The 25943-nt window shown below is 35.5% G+C and overlaps 2 protein-coding genes across 4 annotated transcripts in view; one reads left to right on the plus strand and one right to left on the minus strand.

Annotated features, from left to right (window-relative positions):
• BRCA2 (BRCA2 DNA repair associated) overlaps nt 1-25943 on the plus strand; it is a 57576-nt gene that overhangs the window by 22120 nt on the left and 9513 nt on the right. The window contains exons 12-25 of one of the 2 annotated variants that reach the window (XM_032880016.1): nt 993-1088; nt 3088-3157; nt 7743-8176; nt 8643-8824; nt 9946-10133; nt 13253-13423; nt 13924-14278; nt 17737-17892; nt 17997-18141; nt 19510-19631; nt 21533-21731; nt 21951-22114; nt 22276-22414; nt 25759-25794. In XM_032880016.1, coding sequence (XP_032735907.1) covers nt 993-1088; nt 3088-3157; nt 7743-8176; nt 8643-8824; nt 9946-10133; nt 13253-13423; nt 13924-14278; nt 17737-17892; nt 17997-18141; nt 19510-19631; nt 21533-21731; nt 21951-22114; nt 22276-22414; nt 25759-25794 — 2457 coding nt within the window. The remainder of the gene's footprint in view (nt 1-992; nt 1089-3087; nt 3158-7742; nt 8177-8642; nt 8825-9945; nt 10134-13252; nt 13424-13923; nt 14279-17736; nt 17893-17996; nt 18142-19509; nt 19632-21532; nt 21732-21950; nt 22115-22275; nt 22415-25758; nt 25795-25943) is intronic. The other variant, XM_032880017.1, reaches the window with a different exon arrangement.
• N4BP2L1 (NEDD4 binding protein 2 like 1) overlaps nt 19154-25943 on the minus strand; it is a 53135-nt gene continuing 46345 nt past the window's right edge. Inside the window, exons 7-8 of one of the 2 annotated variants that reach the window (XR_004385256.1) lie at nt 21847-21991; nt 19154-19811 (exon numbers count right to left, since the gene is read on the minus strand). The gene's annotated coding sequence lies outside the window, so the exon portion shown is untranslated. The remainder of the gene's footprint in view (nt 19812-21846; nt 21992-25943) is intronic. The other variant, XR_004385257.1, reaches the window with a different exon arrangement.

Here is a 25943-nt window from a genome sequence, read left to right on the forward strand (position 1 = left end):
ACTCTTTCACTTGGTGCCTTCAGTAACCTTGCTGGGTACAGATTTGCTTAAGTGTTATCCAGGTCACATTATGTTATGGGAATAGTAGTAAGTTTATGATACTTACTTTAAACTATTGCTGCGCTCCAGTAAAAATTCTGAAGTACAGATGCTTTAAGAAATTCATAATTCTTTTATGGAAAATAATGGCTTCATTTATAAGAACCCAATTTGTTCATGCATATTCACAAATGGGTTGGCCTGCTTAGGGGGGGAAAAAAAAACTCAGACTTCTAATAAATGTTCTCAATAGCATCACTGTTTAATTTCCCTCACCTCTATTATATATAAATATGTAGGTTAACCACCTCCTGGCTTCTTGAATAGCACCGGCCCTTGTTAAACAATTAAATCACTTCATAATCTAACACTTGATAAAAGCTTATATGGATAATTTTACTTCTTATTAAATTTATAAATTTATTCCCTTTAATAAAGCATCAAAAAGCAAAGTACCTATTATCACGTATTATCTCAGTATGACATGAATATGCATAACTTGAATTATGATTTAATTTTATTCTCAGCCTTTGTAGAATTTTTAAATAAGTAATACTTTTAATTATATATTCTTGTAATTTTGGTAATTTTACAAAGTCTTTTCTTCTACTCATTCTAATTCAAGGACCTACACAATAAATTTCTTCTCAAGTTTAATGCAGAAAGAGTTTATTTGAAGAAATTTTGTTTGTCCATATTTCCAGTAAACCTACAGTTACATTCAGTACCAGTATATTTTATTAAAAAGTAGTGTATCTTTAGTAACTGGTAACATTTTATCCCTAGACCCTATTAGATAGTGGTGTTTAAAACCGTTCCAAAAAAATGATATTGAAAAATGAATTGTGTCTTTCAAAATAGAATGGTTGCTATTTAAATTTTTATTATGTATTTTTTTTGCCTAATAAATTTTAAGAGTTCTTTTAAAAACATGTATGGAAATTTCTTTTTAGGAGAACCCCCAATTAAAAGAAACCTGTTAAATGAATTCGACAGGATAATAAAAAATCAAGAAAAATCCTTAAAAGCTTCGAAAAGCACTCCAGATGGTAAAATTTGCTTTGCATTCATATCTTTTCCCTCTTTGTAGGTACTACACACAGTATTTTTAAGTTCTTTTTCTAAGCTTGTTTGGGTATATAGATAATTGGATAAGACTTTACAGTGTGGTTTGCTAAAGTTAACATCTTGCTTTGTTATGTGAGCTCTTCCTTCATAACACCTGGTATGATGTGGAGGTTCTCTATAATTGGGAAGCATGAAGTAATTATAAAATAATGACTTTTTAAATTTAAAAAACTGTAAAAATTTAGTAAGATAAAATTTAGTATAATAATTTAGTACAAAAATAATATAGTACAAAAATTTAGTACGATAATTTAAAGCTTAGCTTCTGTAATCTAGTCAAGTTTTTGACTGATCTTCACCATTCCACCAAAATCACTCTTTCTTAAGTCATATGGTGATCTCCATGTTGGCAAATCCAGCAGCCATTTCTATGTCATTTGGGTCCATCTCATCCACATTAGACAGTTGGTCACTCTTCTGAGACTACCACATCCTCTTGGTTCTCCTCCTGCATAGCCACTTCTCCATTGTCTTTGCTGGCTTTTTCTTATTTGTTCCTTTCTCTAAACATAGGAGTGCCCCAGGGCCCTGTCCTCAGAGCATTTCTCTGCCTAAGCTTCAGTGACTACCAAAATTGTATCTGCAGGCTTAACCTGTCCTGGACCTCCAGACTTACTTATTTTTTTGCCCTTGATGCTTTTGTACTTATATTGCAAATAGGCATTTCCAAGTCACCACAGACAGTGCTGACCTTCTGATTCCATCTCTCTCCCAAACCCACTCTTCCTGTTCTTTCCTTTCTCACTGTCATTCTGCCAACTGACACATCAGAACCTTAGTGTCCTCATTTACTATTTTGTTTCCTCATACTCCACATGCAGCCCATCAAGTGATACAGGTTCTCCTTTGAAATATAACAAGAATATGATCATTTCTTCTCACCTCTACCCATACCAACTTCATCCAAGCCATGGTCATACCTTCTAACTCATCTCTCTGTTTCTGCCTCTGCCCCTTCTCCAGGCTCTCAACACAGCAGCCAGCATCATCCTGGTAACAGAAAAGTCAGATCATGCTCCTTGATTGCTTAAAACTCTCCATGGCTTCCTATCTCATTACCATAGAATACTTAATACTTAATAAATAAAACCTGTAACTATTGCTCACTATATACTTGGTTCCTGGGTTTGGAAAGGAAGAAGTCAGGTAGTGAGGAGTAAATGATTTAGACTATAGAGACTTAATTCTGAAACACATAAAATAAATCCCGTAATTAATTTTTATGACTATGTAGAGATCTTTCTCATTCTTGGTTATGGTTGCATAGCACTTGATCTATTGGCTATATCAATGTATTCTAGTTTATTCAGCCAATCCCCTACTAATGAACTAGTTGAAGGTTTAAGAAGTACAAGTTGCGGGGCACCTGGGTGTCTCAGTTGGTTAAGTGTCCAACTCGTGGTTTCTGCTTACGTAATGATCTCAAGGGTCATGATGTTAAGCCCTGTGTCAGGCCCTGTGCTCAGTGGGGAGTCTGCTTGAGGTTCTGTCTCTCACTCTTCCTCTGCCCCTCCCCTACTAATTCTCATGCTCTTTCTCTATTGCTCTCTAAAATAAATAAATCTTAAAAAAAAAATAGTACAAATTACATACTGAGAATAATATCTAAAGTTTAGCTTACAATCATAAGACTAAATTTTAAATTCGATATTTGATGGCAGTTAGCAAACACGTTTGAGTTATGATTAATGCCAGCTGATTAAATTTATACTGACTTCCTTTATATATTTACACTGAGTTATTTGGTATATAGTCTTCAATTTTTGAGTCAATATTTCATTTATAATATCAAAATTTTATGTAAATATTTACAATACTGTATAAAAACAGGCATACAAAATAAAATCTCCCATTAGATTTTCATTAATACATAATGTAAAATACATTTCCATTAATACATAATGTGAAATATTTTTCTAGGCATCCTAAAAGACAGAAGCTTGTTTATGCATCATATTTCTTTAGAGCCAATTACCAGTGGACCCTTTCGGTAAGACATACTTAGTTTTGTTTTTTTAATTCTAATATAGTGTAGGAAAGGTACAGTTTTGAAAATAAATATTTCTAAAAATAATAATGCCACTAATATGCAAAAAGAAGTTAACACTTCCCTTTTTGAAATAACCTACAAGATTAAGTAAGTGTACTTTGGTAGTACTTTATAGTGCTATTTGGTAGTATTTTATAGTGCTATTATTATCTCATTTTTCAGTTTCTTAACATCTTTGGGAAGTAGATTTTATTCCAACTTTATGGATAAGAGAGATTAAGAGAGAATAAATCAATAAATAAAATCAATTTCAAATATATCAAAAAAGACGGAATGTATTGAAAATATCTCTTGCCTCTCCTTCCTCTCAAAGCCCTACCCAAATTACTAAGAGGATTTTTTTAACTTACAAATCTACAAGGACAATTATGAGAGAAAAAAACACAAATTTTGGAGCTCAGAAGCATGAAAGACTTAGTAAGCCCATAGAAAGCTAAAACCTCACACTGGAGCAAGCAAAGATGCTACCCAGTTTCCCCCAAAGAACCCAAGAAAGACTCAAATTGGCAGCAGCATGTTCTTCTGAAGGTGAGGTAGAAAATAGATCAATTCAAAATCTGTTTAAAAAACGTCTATATCCCCTCCCCTACTGCAGGCAGCCAGTTATCCCTTTTGTGCCAGAATACCAGAAAAGATGAATTGGAGGGATTCGGAGTTGGGAGGGTGGAGACACAGCAGGCACAGTTGGGAGGTACTGAAAACTGAGATTAAGTAAAAAATCTGTTTATTGAGTAGTGAGACTCCCCAGCGTCCTTCCCACGCTTGGCTCCCAAATACTGGCAATGAGACTCTAGGTGGAAGACTGGAAGATTTTTTTCTGGGGAACATGACTAGCTCAATACAAAAGATTATAAATACTGACAGTTGTAGGTACTCCAACGAAACCCCATAGCCAGAGCACCAGGCTGTAATGCCAACAGTTGAAGAGCCCCACCAGCACACACTTCACTCTTAAATAAGAAGAGAGAATCAAGGATCACTAGTTATTAGAAGAAAGCCTCTCTGAAAGATCATATCCACAGTACAAAAACAAAAAAGAACAGAACTTAGAGGAAATAGATCATGCAAAGAAGTGAATAAAATTTCAAAAAACTTACTAATATTCTCAGGATAGAGAACATATGGCATCCTTAAAATAAGAATTTGCTATAAAAAGAGTTCTTATAAAACTATGATGACAAATTAACTCAGTAGAAGTAATAGAAGATAAAAGTTATGAAACCTCCAAAACTAGAGAATAAAAAGAAAAGATGAAAGAAGAAAAAACAATTAGAAAAGTCAGTCCTATAGGCCTAACGTCTGAAAATTTGGAGTTTGAGAAAGAGGGAAAAGGGATAATTTAAGATACTTTATTCGTACTAAAGAACAAGAGTTTCTTTGATTAAAAGGGCCCTCTGAATCAGCACGTGAATAAAAATGACTGACATTAAGGCGCATCCTTATGAAATTTTAGAACGCTAAGGGCAAAAGGAAACCTTAAATTTTCTAGTAGGCAAAAAAATCACATTTTCAACAAAGTTGCAAGGGTCTTAATGGTATAAATTCTCTTTGCTGTTAACCCGGAGGCTAGAAGATTATGGATTCTATAATGTATACTACAGATCAGTGCCTTTAAAATTCTGAGAGAAAATGATTTCCAGCCTAGAATCCTATCACTGACCAAGATATCAAATAAGTTTTGAGGTAGACATTTTTCAGATACAGAGTACCAAAAGGTGTATCTTACACACACCCAAGACAGGGAGACCACAGTGGCTGTTTTTCAAAGCATATGGGAGAAAACAGATTCAGAATCATAATGGGGAGAGGAAAGAGCCAACTGTGTTACACTTGGAGAAGCCTCAAAAACAGGAATTCATGAAACTTCAGAATTGATGATGAAGAAGGAAGGAGCCAGAACAAGGGTACAGGTTGAAAATACATCCCCTCCTCCACTCCATGAAGCTAGACAACTACCTCTTGTGCACTCTAACAGAAGACTAGGGTTAATTCTCCATGGAGGGTACATAATTAAATATTGGCAATCAAATACATAACTTGGGAAGCTGGGGAGGCAAGGAAGAGAGGAAGGAGGGATGGAGGGAGGAAGAGAGAAAAGAAAGGAAAAAAGGGGAGGGGCAGGGAGGGAGGGAAGGAGGAAAGGAAAGAAAGAAAGAAAGAAAGAAAGAAAGAAAGAAAGGGTGTTTAGTAAAGCAGAAGTATTGACAAAGAGCTAAATCATCACTTTCCAAGTGGCTCTTCAAGAAGTAGTTACAGAGATGCCATTTAGGGATAATGTATTTGAGTATCATAGAAGCATCTAAAATTGTAGAAAGCAGTTGTGAAACCTTTTCTAGCTGGTAAATTTTTTAGCCCAGGGCTATGGTTTAAATTATGTTTAATGTTACCCTTTCAAAAATAACTGTTTGTGGCCTTGTTGAAAACATTCATTGATCTGCACTTCTGGGATATATTTTCCAACAGGCTACTAATATACATGTTTTGAATGTAGAAACCCAGGTGATTTTTTTGTTTTCATTTTCAAAAGCAGGTTGTAATATTTAAAGTAAATGCTTATTTATCTGCATATTACCTTAATTTATACATCTAATGAGAAAATGGTCTTGTGCATTTAAGTAAGCATGCATAAATTCCTAAAGATCTTATTTATAGTGTACAGATGTCACCTCACCAATAATGTTTTCCTCACCAACCTGTATAAAGTATTACTTATTTACTTCTGTTGGATACTCCCTGTCCTCCTTACCATGCTTTATTTTTCTCTATAGCATTGAATATGGATATTTGTTTGTCTGTTTCCCTCCACCAGAGTATAAACCCTGTGATTTTATTTTGTTCCAATTATATCTTCCAGCCAAAACAGTGTCTAGCACACATAGTAGGAACTCATTAAATATTTAATGGCTAGGAGCTTCTGGATGGCTCAGTCCATTAAGTATCTAACTCTTGATCTTAGCTCAGATCTTAATCTCAGGGTCATGAGTCCAAGCCTCATTTGGGCTCCACACTGAATGTAGAGTCTACTTTAAAAATAAATAAAAATAAAATATTTGATGACTAGATGACTGAATAAATGAGTTCTAGGATAACTTTGAGTTCCAGGGATTCAGGTTTGATTAAAAGGAAGTTTGGGATTTTCAACAAAATATCAAATATGAGGAAGAACATGTATGCTACAGAAGGTAATTAATGTCGAGTTTGAGATGAGTGTGGAACATCAAGGCAGAGGTATATGGTGCTATACGAAGTTCAAAATGCAAGAATAACACCTGGGGCAAAGTTGGGCATAAAGATACAGATTAATACTTTTGTTACATGATAATTTAAGCATTTGAAATGACTCACATTACCTAGATATTCTCAGGGAGAATATCTAGCATTTGAAATGACTCACATTAGATAGATATTCTCAGGGAGAATATCTAGGGAAGAAATCCAAGTTTAGAGATGGGAATTTTCTTAAGAGTCAGAAATAGGAAAAACCAGCAAAAAAAAAAAAAGAAGAAGAAGAAGAAGAAGAAACAGAGGGACAATCGTGGTATAGATATTAGTGGAGAGAACTTTAAAAAGGAAAGAAGTCAGGGCACCTGGGTGGCTCAGTGGGTTAAAGCCTCTGCCTTCAGCTCAGGTCATGATCCCAGGGTCCTGGGATCAAGCCCCACATCAGGTCTCTGCTCAGCGGGAAGCCTGCTTCCTTCTCTCACTCTGCCTGCTTGTGATCTCTCTCTGTCAAATAAAGAAATAAAAAATCTTAAAAAAAAAAAAAAAAAGGAAAGAAGTCAGTTTTCAGAGGCCAGGTAGAATGAGTTTACACACAAAGCTTATGTGTATAGGCACTTGGGAGGCCTTTAGCAACTTTATTGAGAAAAAATTCTATAGAACAATGGGAGAAATGAGAATTCAATGAGTGGAAATTGAGGAAATGAAAAAAGCTAGTTCAGATTACCTATTCAGGAAGATTGGCCATGAAGGGTAGGTCACAAAGAGTATTAGCTCAAAGGGGAGGTAAGACTAAGAAAAAAGTGTTTCAGGGATGCACATGGCTTTCTGGTAAAATGAAAGGAGCACTAAAAAATAAAGGTATAAACAAGTGGTAGAGAAAAGAGAGGTAGAATAGTAATTCAAAAAGTACGTTTCCTGAGGAGACTGAATTATTTATTAAATTAGGTGTCAAGAATATAGGTGAGGGAAGAGGACAAATAGATAGAACCTTCTGTGGTAAACGAGGTAAGTAAGGAGTACTGTGATAGAACTAGAGGAGACAAACAAGATCCATGTTTGACAGATTATGTGAAGTAAGTAGTAGAGGCTGGACATCAGTGTGTGAGAAATAGTTAGACTTGAAAAGTGTGGTATTGTCTTGCATGGCAACCGTGATGAAATGCAAAACAGTTGCTGGAGTAGGATTGCCTTAGGGCAGTTGAGGTTGGGGTGGGGGAGGGGGAATAAAGTATATGCAAAACATTTACATATATGTCCATTTATTGGTAAATAATCAAACTTAAATATTTTCTCCTCATTGTAGCACAACTAAGGAACGGCAAGAAATGCAGAATCCAAATTTCACCGTACCTCATCAAGAATTTTTGTCTAAATCTCGTTTTTATGAACACCTGGCTTTGGAAAAATCTTCAAGCAATTTATCAGTTTCAGGGCAGCCATTTTGTACAGTTCCTGCCACAAGAAATGAAAAAAGGAGACACTTGAACACTCCAGGCAAACCAGTGAAAGTCTTTGTCCCACCTTTTAAAACTAAATCACGTCTTCACAGAGATGAACAGTGTATTAGCAAGAATACTAATTTGAAAGAAAACAAACAAAACCCAGAAAACATTGATGAACATGGCCCTGGTGAGAGTGAAACAAATATTAATGATGGTGGAATTCATCAGCTTAAGAAAAATAACTCCAGTCAAGCAGCAACTATAATATTTACAAAGTGTGAAAAAGAACCTTTAGGTATTGTGTGAAAATTTGTGTTGATACGTTTTTGCCTTCCAGTTAGATGTTTCTCATATTTAAATAACGCCTTGAGGATTTTACCCCTTTTGTGATGATTAATAATTTCAGAACCTTTTTTAATGCTTTTAGATTTTTCCTAAGTCCAAATACTAGATTTAAAGTAATCTAATGTTTCTTTCAAAGGTAACTACTTGTGGCCTTTCTTACTTTTAAAAAAAAAAATTGAACAATCTAAGACTACTGTTACTGGAATATATATTTAACAGTCTACTGGTTTTTTCCCAAATTTAAAATAAAAATAATAGATTTATTGTTTATAAGTTGAAATTTGCTTACCCCCCAAGATTTAGACCAAATTAACCCTGAAAATTAGAGCAAATTCATATACGACTTTATAAAACAAAGGTTGTGCTTTTGAAATGTTACATGCAAGTTTATTTTTTGCTAACTTATTCTTTAATAGATTTAATTACAAATCTTCAGAATGCCAGAGATATACAGGATATGCGGATTAAAAAGAAACAAAGGCAGCACATTTTTCCGCAGCCAGGTAGTCTGTACCTTGCAAAAACCTCCACTGTGCCTAGCATCTCTCTGAGAGGAGCAGTGGAAGGCCGAGTCCCCTCTCCGTGTTCTCATAAACAGGTATGCTTTTGCCCACAATGCTGCTAACTTCTATAGTCAAGTCTAATTTCATTTTATTAACTAGTATCTCCTCATTGTTTTGTTTAAAGAAAGAACAAATGAAAGTGCGAGTGGATGAATAAAATCATTTTGTTTCCTAATCAACCAGCAGTGGCAGCCTCCTTCTCTGCTGCCTTATCCCGCTAAAGTGATCTGTGCTCCAGAATTCACATTTCTCTTTCCCCTTCGAAACATACTCATTTTATTACTATAGTGCTCTCAGGTGTTAGAAGAAAGTAGTCTACTTGAATTTGAAGTGTGAATAACTCATAGCCCTGAATCCGTTAAGAGCTATTGACATATTTTAAAAAGCATTCTTATTAAGCCAGTTCTGTCTAGTTAGAATTTTAGGCAATGGAAAGATGAACATAATATGATGATATTATTAGGTAACATTTATTGAGTAGTTTTTGTGAGCTCATCACCCTTCTAAGTACTGTGCCTGTGCTGGTTCCATCTCACTCAATCTTCACCAGCATCTAAAGGAAAGGCACACGTTTTGTTCACTCTTTGCAAATGAGAGAACTGAAGCACAGAGAGGGTTAAGTAACTGCCCCAGTGTCACTTAGCTAGTAAGTTTTCCTCTGTTGGACGCAGTTCCAAAGCAAAGAGTGTGACTCCAGAGTCATATCCAAACAAAGGGAAAGATATTTTAGATGAAGCATGCTGGGATGGACGTAGGCTAGGCCTGTGTACAGATCTGAGCTCCTGAAGTCAGATCCCCTAATATACTTATGCTTTTCACTGTTCTTTCCTTTCTGAATTTTTAAAGAGATTTTGTAAAATATTAAATAACTTTTTTATCCCCAAAGTGACTTCCTATGGCAGCTGTAGCAGGAGGCATATGCACAAGGGGAATGAAAAGGCTATTGAATGTAGGAGTCATTTATATTGTATTAAAATGTTCAGCTTCTAGTAAGTAAGTTAAATATTTTGATGGTGAATATTTTAATATTTAAATGAGAAATTTTGTAAATTCAGTTTTTATTTATTATAATTATTTTTATTCTAAGAAACATGCTCTTTTGTTTGATTTTGTTTTTCATTCATTATTAAATTTTTCTATCATTTATTTTATGCAGCTCTACATGTATGGCGTTTCCAAACATTGTGTAAAAATTAACAGCAAAAATGCAGAGTCTTTTCAGTTTCACACTGAGGATTATTTTGGTAAGGAAGGACTATGGTCTGGAGAGGGAATACAGTTGGCTGACGGTGGATGGCTCATACCTTCCAATGATGGAAAGGCTGGAAAAGAAGAATTTTATAGGTACTCCCTACAAAAAGAGATTGTGTTAACTTTTCTGTATTCTACCATCTTTTTGTCACATATCTCTTTAAAACTTAATAAGTTGGCTAGAAATCAAATTTTTATCTAGTGACTTATTTTAAGTACATTGTGGTTCAACTGGCATTCTTTTGTAATCTTTTGAAAAGTGAATTATAGTTTGTCCTAGAATTTAATGAATTGGTTTTTCTTAAATTGAGACATTTTTCATATGCATTTATAAAATACTGGTAAGAAAAGATAAGTTTGAGTGACCTTACTGTAGATACACACACAGACACACATGCACTTATATCTTATTCCCTTTCATTGTATATTTTAATATATATAAATACCAGAAGCTAAGCAGAAATACTCAAGTGTCAGTAATACCAAATAACTAGTAAATATTACAGCCCTAAAACATCAACAGTTTAAAAACTATATAACCTCTTTATAGTTCTAATGTTTTTATAAAGGTGATTTTAAAATTTTTGCTATCAAGGATGAAATTAGCATGCCAAGGGCAAGAGAGGAGAAACTTTTTTCTAATGTGCTTAGTTTTTAAAATCTCTGTATGTCTTTTCAAAATTTATAGCTTGGGGAAATTGGTAAAACATTTTTCCTGAAACTTCTATTATGTTTTTGGAATACTTTAAGACAGGAATATGATTTACATCTTGCACTTGTCTCCCATAAATATCTGCTATCAACTCTAGGTGGAAAAGTATACTAAACAGTTACATTGTTTTCTTGTATTAAGTATATATTATACCTGCAGAGTATAGAAGTTACGAGTAATTATCCTATAATCAGGTGAGCATGATTCATAACTTTGTTGAAGCTTAAGCTGTTTTTTTGATCATTCAACAAATATTTATTGAGGACCTACTTGTGCCAGATAAGTCTTATGGATACTCAAGATAACAAAAGAAAACAGAAGTCTCTGCTTTAATAAGTCATACATTATAGTAGAGGGGTTTGGGGTGGGGAAGGAAAATTTTAAAAAGAAGTAAGTTGTGTAGTATATTAGAAGGTGATGAATACTATGAAGATAAAGCTGGAAAGAGCATAGCTCGGGTGAGGATAAGTGCAATTTAAAATAGGCTCAGTAGTCAGGAGCCTTCACTGAGGCCCTGACATTTGGTCAATGTCCTGAAAAAGGGCAAGGGAGTAAGTGTAGGAACCTTCAGGGGAAGCATTGATTGTAAGCAGGAAGCATGCTTATTTGGGGAACAGGAGGAAAGTGAGTGTAGCTGGAGTAAAATGGGCAAGAGAGGAGTAGTAGCAGATGAAGTCAGAAAGATAGAGCCGTATAGACTTATAAAAAGTTTGGCTTAAAACTCTGAGTAACCATTTTTGGCCTAAGCAGGAATGTTTAAAGGAGAGGAATGACATATCTGCCTTGTTTTTGAAAGAATAACTCTGGCTGCTATTGAGATTAGACTGTTAGGGGGTAAGATGATGGAAGGAGAGAGACCACTTAGGAAACTGTTGAGGTCATCCAAGTGAGATGTGGCTGCTCAGACAGAGAAGGTAGCAGAGGAGTTGGTGAAAAGAAGTTGGATTCTGGGATATTTTGAAGGTGGCACCATCGGGATATGATCAAGGATTGAATGAGGAGTGTGAGAGAAAAGGAGAATAAGAATAGCTCCAGGGCTGCCTGGGTGGCTCGTGGGTTAAGCCTCTGCCTTCAGCTCGGGTCGTGATCTCAGGGTCCTGGGATCGAGTCCCACATCGGGCTCTCTGCTAGGCAGGGAGCCTGCTTCCTCCTCTCTCTCTCTCTCTACTTGTGATCTCTCTCTGTCAAATAAATAAAATCTTAAAAAAAAAAAAAAAAAAAGAATAGCTCCAAAGATTTTGGCATTAGTGGCTGGAATTCCATACATGGAATTCCGGGTATGGAGAACTGAGAAGATCAAAGATGGAAGAGAAATGGAATGTCCAATTGGGACATTTTTTTTTAAGTAGGCTGGGCTTGAACTCATGACTCTGAGATCAAGACCTGAGCTGAGATCAAGAGTCAGATGCTTAACCAACTGAGCCACCCAGGTACCCCACATGGGACATATAAAGCTTAAGATATTAGTAGACACCCAAGTGGAGATGTTCAGTAGGCAGTTGGATATGCAAGTCTGGAGTTTATAAATGAAGTATGGGCCAAAGAAATCAATTTCTTAGTTATTAGCATATAAATTAAAGCTATAAAAGAGAGAGACTGAGAAAGAGCAACCTGAAAGTTAGAAATTAATACCAAAGAGTGTGGTATGTTGCAGGCTAAGTGAGGACAGAGCTTCAGGGAGTAAAGAATGACCAGGTGTCAGTCACTGCTGATGAGTAAAGGAGGAAGAGGACTGAGAATTGACCATGGATTTAATGACCAGTGTAGAGGTCATTATTAGTCTTAATGAAAATAAGTCAGTAAATTGATGGGGTGAGAAAGTGACAGTGTCTAGAGAAGGAACTGAGAGTAAAGGGTGTAAGTTTTAATTGTGTTTAAGGAAGAAAAAAACTTATTTTTATACTGGATGGAAATTGTTCAGTATAAAAGAAAGAAGTTGATGAGGAAGAGAGAGAGGAGGCATTTCCTAGATCAGGGTCCTTAACTAGGTAAGAAAGGGTGGGAGTTAGTGTGGCAGGAAAGGCAAAGTCTAAGGGTCCAGATGCTGGTGGGTTGGTGAATGTGAGGGTGGAAGCTTCTGGAAGTCCTCTTGATTATTTGTTTCCCTAGTACTCAAAGTGAGAATGGGAAAGGAAGAAGAGTTAGAGATTTGAACAGAGAGAGGAAGATCTTTTAAAAATACCGAGAGAGGGATGTTTTTAGATAATTTTTAGAAAATAATCTCTTTTAAGAAAAATAATCTAAAATATAATTATTTTAAATTAAGGATCTCATTTTCCAGTTGAAACAATTGTTTTGACTAATGTGTTTTCTTAGTATATTTTGATACATGTCAAATTGTTTTCTAAATTATATAACTTATAGTCTAACTTATAAAAACTTACTAAATGATCTTGTATGATGCAGTGTTTGTGCAAATAGTGGTCATGGTTATTGAATTCAGTATCCTCTTACATGTTTTGTTTTGTTTTTTAATATTGTTCTACCTTAATTTGTTCAGGGCTCTGTGTGACACCCCAGGTGTGGATCCAAATCTTATTTCTAGAGTTTGGGTGTATAATCACTACAGATGGATTATATGGAAACTGGCAGCTATGGAATTTGCCTTTCCTAAGGAATTTGCTAATAGGTGCCTAAGCCCAGAAAGAGTGCTTCTTCAACTAAAATACAGGCAAGTTCAATGCATTATATTATGTAATCACATATTTGTGTTAAGGGTCAGACTTCTGCGCAGGCTGTGACTTCCCCATTGTAGAGGTACACAAGTCAGTTGTCAGTGACAGTCGCCATCCCACCCTGCTGTTCAGTTGTACACAGTAGTTCTCTTGTCATCTTCCAACCCCCTTAAGAGAAATTACACATTCCTACACCTCTTGCTTCCCTCTTCCCCCACTCTCCTTAACCTCTTGGCCGGTGAGAAGAATATGAATTACTAATATGATCCACTCTTCAGGTCTTGCTAATAAACCATGTTTGCAGGGGAGTTTTAATATTTAATTCATAATTTAATAAACTTACTATACTGGTAGTTACCAAATTTTAAATTCTCTTCTGTCTCAGTAGTTCTTCAGTAAAGGTATTTAATTTTTATTCTCAATTATTTGGCGACCCTTCACAATGAAATTCTAGACTCACAATTCCTAAAATATGCATTTTTCTTTTTATTTTTAGATATGATGTGGAAATTGATAGAAGCAGAAGATCAGCCTTAAAGAAGATCATGGAAAGGGATGACACAGCTGCAAAAACTCTTGTTCTCTGTATTTCTGAAATAATTTCATCAAGCGTAGATATATCTGAAACTTCCAGCAGTAAAACTAATAGTGTGGGTACCAAAAAAGTGGGCATTGTTGAGCTCACAGATGGATGGTATGCTGTTAAGGCCCAGTTAGATCCTCCCCTCTCAGCTCTTGTAAAGAATGGTAAACTGACTGTGGGTCAGAAGATCGTTACTCATGGAGCAGAACTGGTTGGCTCTCCTGATGCCTGCACACCACTCGAAGCCCCAGAAACTCTTATGTTAAAGGTAAATTAAATTAATGCATACTCTAGGTAAAAATCAGTCACTGATTTAGTTAAGTTCTAGGGAGGTTTCATATTTTAGATTTTAAACTTAGGTCTATGAAAGATGCTCCATTTCTTGAAAACATACTAATAGTTGGAGTGTAAGTGGCAAAATTCTCAGACTGTCAAATTTTTTTGTGCTACTTTTAGGAAACTGAGCAGTATATATTCAGCTAAAACAATGCAGGAGCAAATTTGCACTGGATTTGATTTGGGGCTACGGGTGCCTATAGCCCTTGGTGCCGTATTGTTCTCATACTATTGCTCTGCTTCCATCCTGATTACCTGATTATTAGATCTTTATTTCAGTATGATTAGAAAATTAGGTTTCAGTGATTCTTAAATAATAATAATAAAATGTACCTTTCATCTTTATGTAGACTTAAACTTATATAATAGGACTTTGTCACATTGAATAGTCTATAATATTGATATGAGAAATTACTAATATTGTAAGTCAGATTTATGAGATGAAACAGTTTACTTCTGTCATATTCTGGATCACTCTATTTCAGGAAGGTGTTTAAATAAATTAAACATTTTTAAGGTAAAGAGATATTTTGTCATTAACTCCACATTGTTGCTTTTAGTCAAGCTGAAACAAGCTTTATGTTGCTTAAAAATCAAAGTTGGGGTAGCTTTCAATCTTTTGGTTTTTTTTTTTTTAATTTTTTATTTTTTATTAACATATAATGTATTATTAGCCCCAGGGGTACAAGTCTGTGAATCGTCAGGTTTACATACTTCATAGCTCTCACCATAGCACATACCCTCCCCAATGTCCGTAACCCAGCCACCCTCTCCCTACCCGCCTCCCCTTCTGCAACCCTCAGTTTGTTTTATGAGATTAAGAGTCTCTTATGGTTTGTCTCCCTCCTGATTCAATCTTTTGTTTTGCTTTTATCAAATCAGTGGGTGTGCATAATTTCAAAACTCATGTAATGTAGCCTTATGACCACCGCCTCCGCCCCTCCCAGCAGAAAAGCAGTCACTGAAGCCATCTTACCTAAACTCTGTTCCTGCTCCCCAGAGGCAACCACTTGGAATCTCTGGCAGTTTCTTTTGCTTATACTGCTATGTTATCTTTTCTCCTTTTGTTTAGACATTAACTGTTAGCTTCCTGCTATGAAAGTTGAAGAGTGAAGTCTGTATTCACTGTTTACATTATAATGATTGAGAAATATTTTTCACAACACAGCATATAATATACCAATAACATTTTATTTATAACTTAACTGCTTTACCTGGAGTGAACACCTGTCTTGCTTTTTGTTTGTTTGTTTTTTTAATTTTCTGTACCCTTATCACCAGCTCGTTCCCACACAAGAGATATATAAAGATCATCCCAACATGTTATAATGCCGTTATTGATTCTGTTTCTTTTTCTTGGAAGTCTCTTGGACCTTTCCATACTCCTGCTCCATTCTGAAGCAGTTACCTTCTATGTATGCAGCACAGTTACATTTCTAGAAATTATTTTCTCCTCTTTCTGTGTTGGAGACCCTATTTTCTGGATTTATATCTCTATGGATTTATTTCCTCGCTCTAAGGGCATACAAGCAACCCCCCAGATGCTTCTTAAGAGAAGGAGTTTGTAGCTTTTTCTTTGAGCTTTTTGTTAGGTGGTTGAATATAGAAGTTGAGAAGGAAATAATCTTCAGAATTTTGAAGACATTTTCTCTACTACCTTTTTACTTCTGGTATATCTTCTGCTATATTCAGTGCTATTCTTATTCCCAGTCCTTCACTATATGAACTGTTTCTGGAAAGTTTTGAAGATCATTTATCTCCAGTGTTCTGAAATTTCACAGCAAGCTACTTTGGGGTTGGCCTATCTTGTGAAATCGTGGCCCTGGGTACACAGTGGCAAACAGTCTATAAACATATGTCCTTCACTGAGTTCTAGAAAATTTTCTTGAAGTAGTTCTTCGATAATTTTGTCTCCCTTCATTTTTCCCTTTTCAATTTCCTTGAACTCTGATATTTGGGCAGTAGGCCTCTTTGAGTGGTCTTCTAATTTTCTCATCTTTTCTCCTATTTTCCATTTTGTTGTCTTTGCTCCCCCTACTTTTTAGTTCTAATTTTGTAGTTCCTAAAGTGAATATATGCCTATTGACATAATTTTCCGTTCTCTGAGGTCCTTATTACTCCCTAAATGTTTCTCTTTTTTTTATTACATCCTTTTCTTGTTTCACAGATGCAACATCTTATGATCTTTCTAAAGATTAATATTTTGCTTTATTTTGTTTTTTTCTGCTTGCTGCATTTTCCCCCCTATAATAATCTCCTTCAACTGATTGTTAGCTGATTGTTAGCTGTTCTTTCCTCTTCCAGACTGGGGCACTAATAACCTGATCAGAAGCTCTGTGTGAGGTGGGCGTTTGTCAACTTGTAGAGTGATAAGACGGGGACTTGCTTTTGTTAGGAGACCCTCAAATATCAGTGACTGAGAGCTGAGCAGAGTAAGAAAAGTAATAAGGAGACTCATAAGGATTTTTATTGCATTTTTGTTTTCAGTATAGCTTCTCATCCCCTACCCACCCACCCACCCCCACCCCCACCGCCAGATGCCTCTGCCTTGTGTTCCTGAGTCCAGGATATGTCTGGTTCAGCTTTTCCAGAACGTAAATTGTCCTGGGTTCTTCTTGGTGTAAGGGAAGGCCTGGTTGGTGTAAGGGAAGACCTTCTTGGGATAGGAAATGAAATCTGAGGTCTTAATTATCTTTCCTTCCATTTTCAGCTACAACTCATACTCCTTCCTTCAGAGGTACCTGTTGCCTCCAAATTCTGAGTGATTTCCTTAAATTTTGATTCCTAGTGGTGCCATACAACTTTACCAGCTGAGTAATGTTGTGCAGGTTATACTTGAGTTTCATCATTTGTAAAATGGGAATAAGTCTTCGGATTGTTGTAAAGATTAAATGTTAGTAGATGTAAAGCACTTAACACAATCCAGGCACCATAATAAGTGCTTTAGAAATGTTTGTTATTTTTATTAACTGTAATCATTCTGAGGCTGCTTCATTATTTACCAGTTGTCCAATAAATTTTTAGCTTCCAAGATTTTGCTAATGTCTTATTCACTGTCCTTCTCTCCCAGTTCTTTGTCCTTTAGGTCTTTTGAGGAAACCTAAATAAATAAGTATATTTTAATCCATCATGTTTAAATTGAAGTCTCTTATTAATTTTCTAAAAATAATATTTGCATTAAGACTCTACAACAGCATAAACAATTTTTTGGGAGACTGTATTTTGGAAGTGTTTTCACTTTTGTACAGGTTTTCTACATTCTTATTTTCATGAGGCTTTTGAAAATGAGTATATTTGAATGAATGGAAGAAATGAATGAAAATGTTATGCCATCTGAAATAGTATTGAATATATAAACTTATAAATTGATTTGCTCATTAATTTGTCCAGATTGCTGCTAACAGTACTCGTCGTGCTCGCTGGTATGCCAAACTTGGATTCTCTCCTGATCCTAGACCTTTCCCTCTCTCCTTGTCATCACTTTTCAGTGATGGAGGAAATGTTGGTTGTGTTGATGTAGTTGTTCAAAGAGCATATCCAATACAGGTATGATAACATTCTTGAAGCTTACTATGTATTTCTTCCTTTTGGGACAGTTAATTTGAATGATCCCTCCCTAACATGTATCTTTGTTTGACATGTCATTACAGTGGATGGAGAGGACCCCTTCTGGATTATGCATATTTCGGAATGAACGAGAGGAAGAAAAGGAGGCAACGAAATATGCAGAAGCCCAACAAAAGAAACTAGAAGTCTTATTCAATAAAATTCAAGGGGAATTTGAAAAGCATGACGGTAAAATGAATTGTATATTACAAGTTCTTTTTAATATGAGAATAAGGTTTTTTATAAAACCTTATTTATAAAAATAAGGTTTTATATATAAGGTTTTTTAGAGGCTTCTGATTTAACCTCTGTAATTGAGTGAATTTTTTTAATTTGAATAATAGACTTCTTTCCTAATCCTGTATCTGAATTTTTTAAAATTTTTAAAAATATTATTACAAAGATATACAAATAAGCATAGAAGTGACCCCAGATTATCACCTCTTTATTCAACACATTGACCTTTTAGATACTTATAATTATCTTAGACAATAAAACATTACATAACCACAACACATCTCAGAAGTCTTATGTAAACTTCCGCTTAAGCTTCAATATTAAAGTATTTATAGTATCCTTTTTTGGTATTAGAGAAAGAATAGTAGCAAGGGAAAAACACTGCCAAATTATTTTCCCCTAGACAAGTACAGTATGATGTCACCTAGGTACAGAATGTAACTAAATTAAACTCATTAAAAAAAATAAAATGGTGGTTATCAGCAGACGAGAGGTGGTAGGATAAAATTGATGGTGTTTAAAGGTAAAACAACAATGAGCAAATAAGCTATAGTGATCCAGTGCACAGTATAATGAATATAGACGATATTGTACTAATGTGATATGATGAATATCAATACAATGGCAATCATATTAAGTATATAAATGAATCAAAGTAACACATTGGACACCTTAAATTTATACAATGTTATATGTCAAATATATTCAATAAAAAGGAAGGATAAACTCTCAAAAAAAAATTTTCCCAAGCCATATATCATTTTCTTCAGTATCCTTACCTACTTTTTATATAACTTTTGTATTTTCATTGTTGTAGTTGTTGGTTTATGTATTATCACACCTAGAGCTAGATCTTGTTTTTCCGGTGGCAGCAATTTTAATTTAATAATAAATTACAGTAATAAAAATTTTAATAATAAAATTATAGTATTTTTAGCATAAAGGATATGAAATTGATGTTTGGTTTTTGCCGAAATTTTTGTGTTCTGCATTTCTTCATGATTTTCAACTTCCTGTTCTATATAAATCTGTAGAAAAATTGGACTCTCAGTGTTCGATTCACCGGCTTATGCTGTTTTCATGATGAAGAAAAATCATGAAATCATTTGCTTAATTTACAAATCACTCTAAGCTCTCTGTGTGACAATTTTTTAAACCAGGAGTGAGTGCACTAGTTTGAAATTTTCCTAGAAAACTTGTAGCAGATAAATTGTGTTTTGCTTTTTAGCCTCCCTTCTTTGGCTACTTTTTGCTTGTTTCTCTAGCTTTCAAGGTTCATAAATTTGTGTTATGGCTTATTAATGATGCTTTTTTTCCTAGAGAATATATCGAAACAATGTAGACCATCATGCGCATTAACAAGACAGCAAGTCTGTGCTCTGCAAGATGGTGCAGAGCTTTATGAAGCAGTGACGAATGCACCAGACCCGGCTTATCTGGAGGTGGGAGAGTAAGAGGGCATCCTGGGAGGCTTAATCTTCCTCCTTTACAGTGGGAAGCTCTGGTTGGTCTTCTGGCCATCAGGGCAAGTACTGCATTGAAATAGTGTGTTTTTCAAAGAGGGTGTGTACATTTCTGGGGTCCTCTGTGATGTGCCAGACCAGTGCAGTACATTTGCGATTCTATACAAAATGGAAGATAGAAGGATTAAGTAATTTTGTATGTTAAATAAATGTGGTTTAAAATACAGGCAAAACTTGTTTACATTTAAGGTAAAATAAGTATCTTCAAAGCATTGTCTCAGTTTCCATATGCTCACTTCTTTCTCAGATCCTATCTGAAGTTTATCTCCTAATCTTCTACCTTAAGAGTGTGTTGGTGGAAAAGTGTCTGAAACACTAACCTGTGTTAGAATTATAGCTATGCCATTTATTAGCCAGTAGGGCACAAAATAGCTATAAAATGGGCATAAAATCAGTTGTTTAAGGATCAAATATTTAAGGATTAAATACTGTATATTATTTTATTTTTATGGAATTTATTTGAAGGAGGAAATAAGGGAGCAGAATAAGAGTTAGAAGACTAAGTTGTAGACCCGGTCCTGCTACTCTGCAGCTGGACAGGTGATTTCTCTCTTTGGGCCTCCCTACCACCTCTGTCAAGGGAAAGCCTGTGAGGGGCTTCTCACTAGGTTGAGAGTACATGATGCTGGAGATTTCACTTAGATATGATTTTCACTGCAATTCTTGGAGGAAAAAGTAGCCATCCATTTCTAAAAGACCCTGCCCTGCCAAAGGGTTTGTTTTCAGTGACCATGTTGAATGTTGGGGGACTTTGTGTTTCAACTAAACATTGTCTGCATATTTAGAAAGACCTGTTCATGGGGTGCCTGGGTGGCTCAGTAGGTTAAAGCTTCTGCCTTTGGCTCAGGTCATTATCCCAGAGTTCTGGGATGGAGCCCCACATCAGGCTCTCTGCTCAGCGGGGAGCCTTCTCCCCGCCCCCTCACCGCCTCTCTGCCTACTTGTAATCTCTGTCTGTCAAATAAATAAATAAAATCTTAAAAAAAAAAAAAGAAAAGAAAGAAAGAAAGAAAAACCTGTTCAGGGTACCAAGATCCCATAGTGTCCCTTCCCAGTATGAATTAGGCTATTAAGATGTGTGAGGCAGCTGCAGTCTAGTGTGTTGTGTGTCAGGATTCCATTTCCTCTTTCATTTGATTTTATTTTTTATTTACTCATTTTTGTTGTACTGGGTGTAGAGTCCCAAGAGATACAGACAGCACTTTGCTAAAATGACCAGGAGAGAAGTGTGGAGGCAGAAATAAGTGCTTATAGCGCGTGTCTGTTTTCAACAGTATCTACTGTTCCAGAGAGTTAATAAAATTATACTACCGCGGGTTAAGAATGAGAGCTCTTGAACTACCTCTACCTGTACACCCCTGCAAGTTATTTATTCTCTCTGTACCTCAGTTTCATCTTCTATAACATGCAAACAGTACTAGGGCCCACCTCATTGGGTTATTGTAAGGCCTCAATAAATTATTATATTTACCACACACAGATCCATTTCTCAGATACAGGGAGCACTTAAATGTCAGCCATTTATAATGTTGATGGTGGGTATGATTATTAGAGTATACCTTTAAGTAGGGGGCTGTCTTGGCCCTCGGGAAATTTGTCACAAAATAAGTGGCAAGTTTAAGGCACCTGAAAATATTTGTTATGTGATGAGCTGAGTATACTAGTCTCAATTTTTACATTGTCACATTGTTATGTGAATTCGAATATTCGAATTCTATTGTATTTTATACCCATTTAGACGGTTTCATTTACAGTGGGTGAGGTTTTTTGTTTGCTTTTTATTCTAATATCATTTGCCTTAATATATTAAATGATCCTAGGGTTACTTTAGTGAAGAGCAGTTAAGAGCCTTGAATAATCACAGACAGATGTTGAATGATAAGAAGCAAGCACAGATCCAGTTGGAATTCAGGAAGGCTATGGAATCTGCTGAGCAAGGACAGCAAATTTTATCAAGGAATGTTACAACTGTGTGGAAGTTGCGTATCATAAGCTATGGGAAGAAAGAAAAAGATTCAGGTCAGTATATAAATTTTTTAAGTTAGAGTACTAATTAATAAAATGAGTTCAAATGCTACATAAAGTGTAAAGTTAATGTGTATCAGAAGAGCAAAAATGGGCTACCACTACCCACAAAGCAATGGTATAATCCTTGGATCTTTGTTGTTATGGTATTTGTTTTACAAGAATTGTAATGCTTATCAGTTCTTCCATTATGTCTTTTTCCTCTTTATCTAGTTACATTGAGTATCTGGCGTCCGTCATCAGATTTATATTCCCTGTTAACAGAAGGAAAGAGATACAGAATCTATCATCTTGCAACATCACAATCTAAAAGTAAATCTGAAAAAGTTAACATACAACTAACAGCAACAAAGAAAACCCGGTATCAACAGCTACAGGTACAAACTTTTCATTATAGTTTTTTAATTTTGATGAATTATTAGCTTATAATATTAGTTTATATTAATATAGTTTATATTAGTTTATATAATTAGTTTATATGGCATATTAATTTATAGAATATATATATACACATTGATTTTTTTTTTTTTCCTTGTAGGCTTCAGATGAAATCCTATGCCAAATTTATCAGCCAAGGGAGCCCCTTTACTTCAACAAGCTATTGAGTCCAGACTTCCAACCACCTTGTTCTGAGGTGGACTTAGTAGGATTTGTAATTTCTGTTGTGAAAAAAATAGGTAATACAGAATGTGTTTTTAATTATAACTTCTTATGGATGCTTTTGAAAAATAATAGTTTTTAAAATTTGTCTTCCTTATGATTAATTGGAGTTACAAATCAGCAAAAATAATTTCAAAGTAGGCCTGTTTTAACCTTAATTCTTAATGAAAAGCAGTTCTGCATTATCACAGGGAAAGAACTTATATCCCAATTCAGTGCTACTTAATTTTAAAGAAATTGCTAGAAATGTTTTGTAGCATTTGAATGATAACTAGACAAATAATTATAATCTCCCTCTGCAGTTTCTTGAGCATTCAGGCCTCCACCTCCAGCTTCTCTGCAGTATCCCTCATCATAGGGACTAAAGCCCTTTGTTCTAAAACCTACTTTGTTTAGTGTGGCTCCTCCTACTTGTTTATTGTTATTTCTTGTTTATATGGTACTTCTTTTCCCCACTCTTATTTTTAACCCACCAGCGTCTTTGTATTTAAATTGGGCCTCTGACAGCATGGTTGGATCTTGTTTTCTTATCAGTCTGAGGGCCTGCCTGTCTTTTAACTGGTTTGTTTAATCTGATCAGCTTTAATGTAGTAATTGATATGGTTGGGTTAAAATCTACCACCTTGCTAGCTGTTTTCCCCTTGTCCCATTTGGTTCCTTGTCTTGGTAGGCTATTCTCTGCGATGTTTATGCACATTTTATAGCAGCCATTGTTTCGGACTCTCACTTTAAGAATGCTTGTATAGCAGAAAATCTTGGAAGGACAGAAACCTTTTCTGCCTCCTACGTAGAGGGCAGATTTGTTTCTCAACCAGGAAATCTGATCCCTTTTTCTGAGTTTGGTTTTTTTGTTTATTTTCATTGCTGTAGTTCTTGTTTAGATTCCACATGTAAGCAAGATTCTGATCATACTTTGAAGGAGGTAGACAGTATAGGTAGAATAAAGAGAGGACTCAAGAAGTCAATGCCAAGGTGCTTGGTTTGAGCACCTGGGAAAAGAATTGCCATTTACTGAGAGGGGAAGACGGCAAGAAAAACAGGTATGTGTTGACAGTCAGGAGCTCAGTTTGGTCAGTTAAGTTTTAGGCACTTAATCTAAAACAAAGATTTCTCCTTGACTAGCCCTTTATCTGTTATGTCATTTGCAAATATCTTCTCCATTCTGTCAGTTGTCTTTTGGTTTTGTTGATTATTTCCTTTGCTGTGCAAAAGTTTTTTATTCTGATGAAGTCCCAATAGTTCATTTTTACCCTTGCTTCCCTAGCCTTTGGTGATGTTTCTAGGAAGAAGTTGCTGCGGCTGATGTTGAAGAGGTTGCTCCCTGTGTTCTCCTCAGGGATTTTGATGGATTCCTGTTTCACACCGAGGTCTTTCATCCATTTTGAGTCTATTTTTGTGTGTGGTGTAAGGAAATGATCCAATTTCATTCTTCTGCATGTGGCTGTCCAATTTTCCCAATACCATTTGTTGAAGAGACTGTCTTTTTTCCACTGGGCATTCTTCCCTGCTTTGTCAAGATTTGTTGACCATAGAGTTGAGGGTCCATTTCTGGGCTCTGTATTCTGTTCGATTGATCTGTATCTGTTTTTGTGCCAGTACCATGCTGTCTTGATGATGACAGCTTTGTAACAGAGCTTGGAGTCTGGAATTGTGATACTGCCAACTTTGGTTTTCTTTTTCAACATTCCTCTGGCTATTTGGGGTCTTTCCTGGTTCCACATAAATTTTAGGATTATTTGTTCCATTTCTTTGAAAAAAAAATGGTGTATTTAGATTGGGATTGCATTAAATGTGTAGATTGCTTTAGGTAGCATAGACATTTTCACAGTATTTATTCTTCCAATCCATGAGCATGGAACATTTTGCCATTTCTTTGTGTCTTCCTCAAATTCGTTCATGAGTAATTTTTAGTTTTCTGAGTTCAAATTCTTTGCCTCTTTGGTTAGGTTTATTCCTATGTATCTGATGGTTTTGGGTACAATTGTAAATGGGATCCACTCAATTTCTCTTTTTTTCTGTCTTACTGTTGGTATATAGAAATGCAACTGATTTCTGTGGATTGATTTTATATCCTGACACTTTACTGAATTCTTGTATGAGTTCTAGAAGTTTTGGAGTGGAGTCTTTGGGTTTTCCACATAAAGTGTCACGTCATCTGCAAAGAGTGAGTTTGACTTCTTTGCCAGTCTGGATGCCTTTTATTTCTTTTTGTTGTCTGATTGCTGAGGCTAGGACTTCCAGTGATATGCTGAATAGCAGTGGTGATAGTGAACATCCCTGCCGTCTTCCTGAACTTAGGGGAAAAGCTCTCAGTTTTTCCCCATTGAGAATGATACTCACTGTGGGTTTTTCATAGATGGCTTTGATGATATGCAGGTATTTACCCTCTATCCCTACACTGAAGAGTTTTAATCAAGAAAGGTTGCTGTACTTTGTCGAATGCTTTTTCTACATCTATTGAGAGTATCATATGGTTCTTGTTCTTTCTTTTATTAATGTATTGTATCACACTGATTGATTTGCGGATGTTGAACCAACCTTACAGGCCAGGAATAAATCCCACTTGGTCGTGGTGAATAATCCTTTTAATGTATTGTTGGAACTTATTGGCTAGTATTTCAGTGAGAATTTTTGCATCTGTGTTCATCAGGGATATTGGTCTGTAAATCTCCTTTTTGGTGGGGTCTTTGTCTGGTTTTGGGATCAAGGTAATGCTGGCTTCATAAAATGATTTTGGAAGTTTTCCTTCTGTTTCTATTTTTTGGAACAGTTTCAGAAGAATAGGTATTTTTCTTTAAATGTTTGGTAGAATTCCACTGGGAAGCCATCTGGCCCTGGGCTCTTGTTTGTTGGGAGATTTTTGATTACTGCTTCACTGTCCTTGCTGGTTATGGGTTTGTTCAGGTTTTCTATTTCTTCCTGGTTCACTTTTGGTAGTTTATATATCTCTAGGAATGCATCCATTTTTTTCCAGATTGTCTAATTTGTTGGCATATAGTTGTTTATAATATGTTCTTGTAATTGTTTTATTTCTTTGGTGGTGGTTGTGATCTCTCCTCTTTCATTCATGATTTTATTAATTTGGGTCCTTTCTCTTTTTAATCAGTCTGATCAGGAGCTTATCAATCTTATTAATTCTTTCAAAGAACCAGCTCCTAGTTTCATTGATCTGTTCTACTGTTCTTTTGATTTCTGTTTCATTCATTTGTGCTCTTATCTTCACTGTTTCTCTTCACCTGCTGGGTTTAGGCTTTATTCACTGTCCTTTCTCCAGCTCCTTTAGGTGTAGGATTACGTTCTGTATTTGAAACTTTTTTTGTTTCTTGAGAAAGGCATGTATTGCTATATATTTCTCTCTTAGGACCATCTTTGCTGCATCCCAAAGATTTTGAGCCAGGTGTGTTTTTATTTTGATTTTCCATGGAATTTTTTAAATTCTTCTTTAATTTTCTGGCTGACCCATTCATTTTTTTTTAAGATTTTATTTATTTATTTGACAGACGGAGATCCCAAGTAGGCAGAGAGGCAGGCAGAGAGAGAAAGAGG

This window comes from Lontra canadensis, unplaced genomic scaffold, assembly GCF_010015895.1.
Source record: "Lontra canadensis isolate GAN:19392208 unplaced genomic scaffold, GSC_riverotter_1.0 scaffold67, whole genome shotgun sequence".
NCBI classification, from domain to species: Eukaryota; Metazoa; Chordata; class Mammalia; order Carnivora; family Mustelidae; genus Lontra; species Lontra canadensis.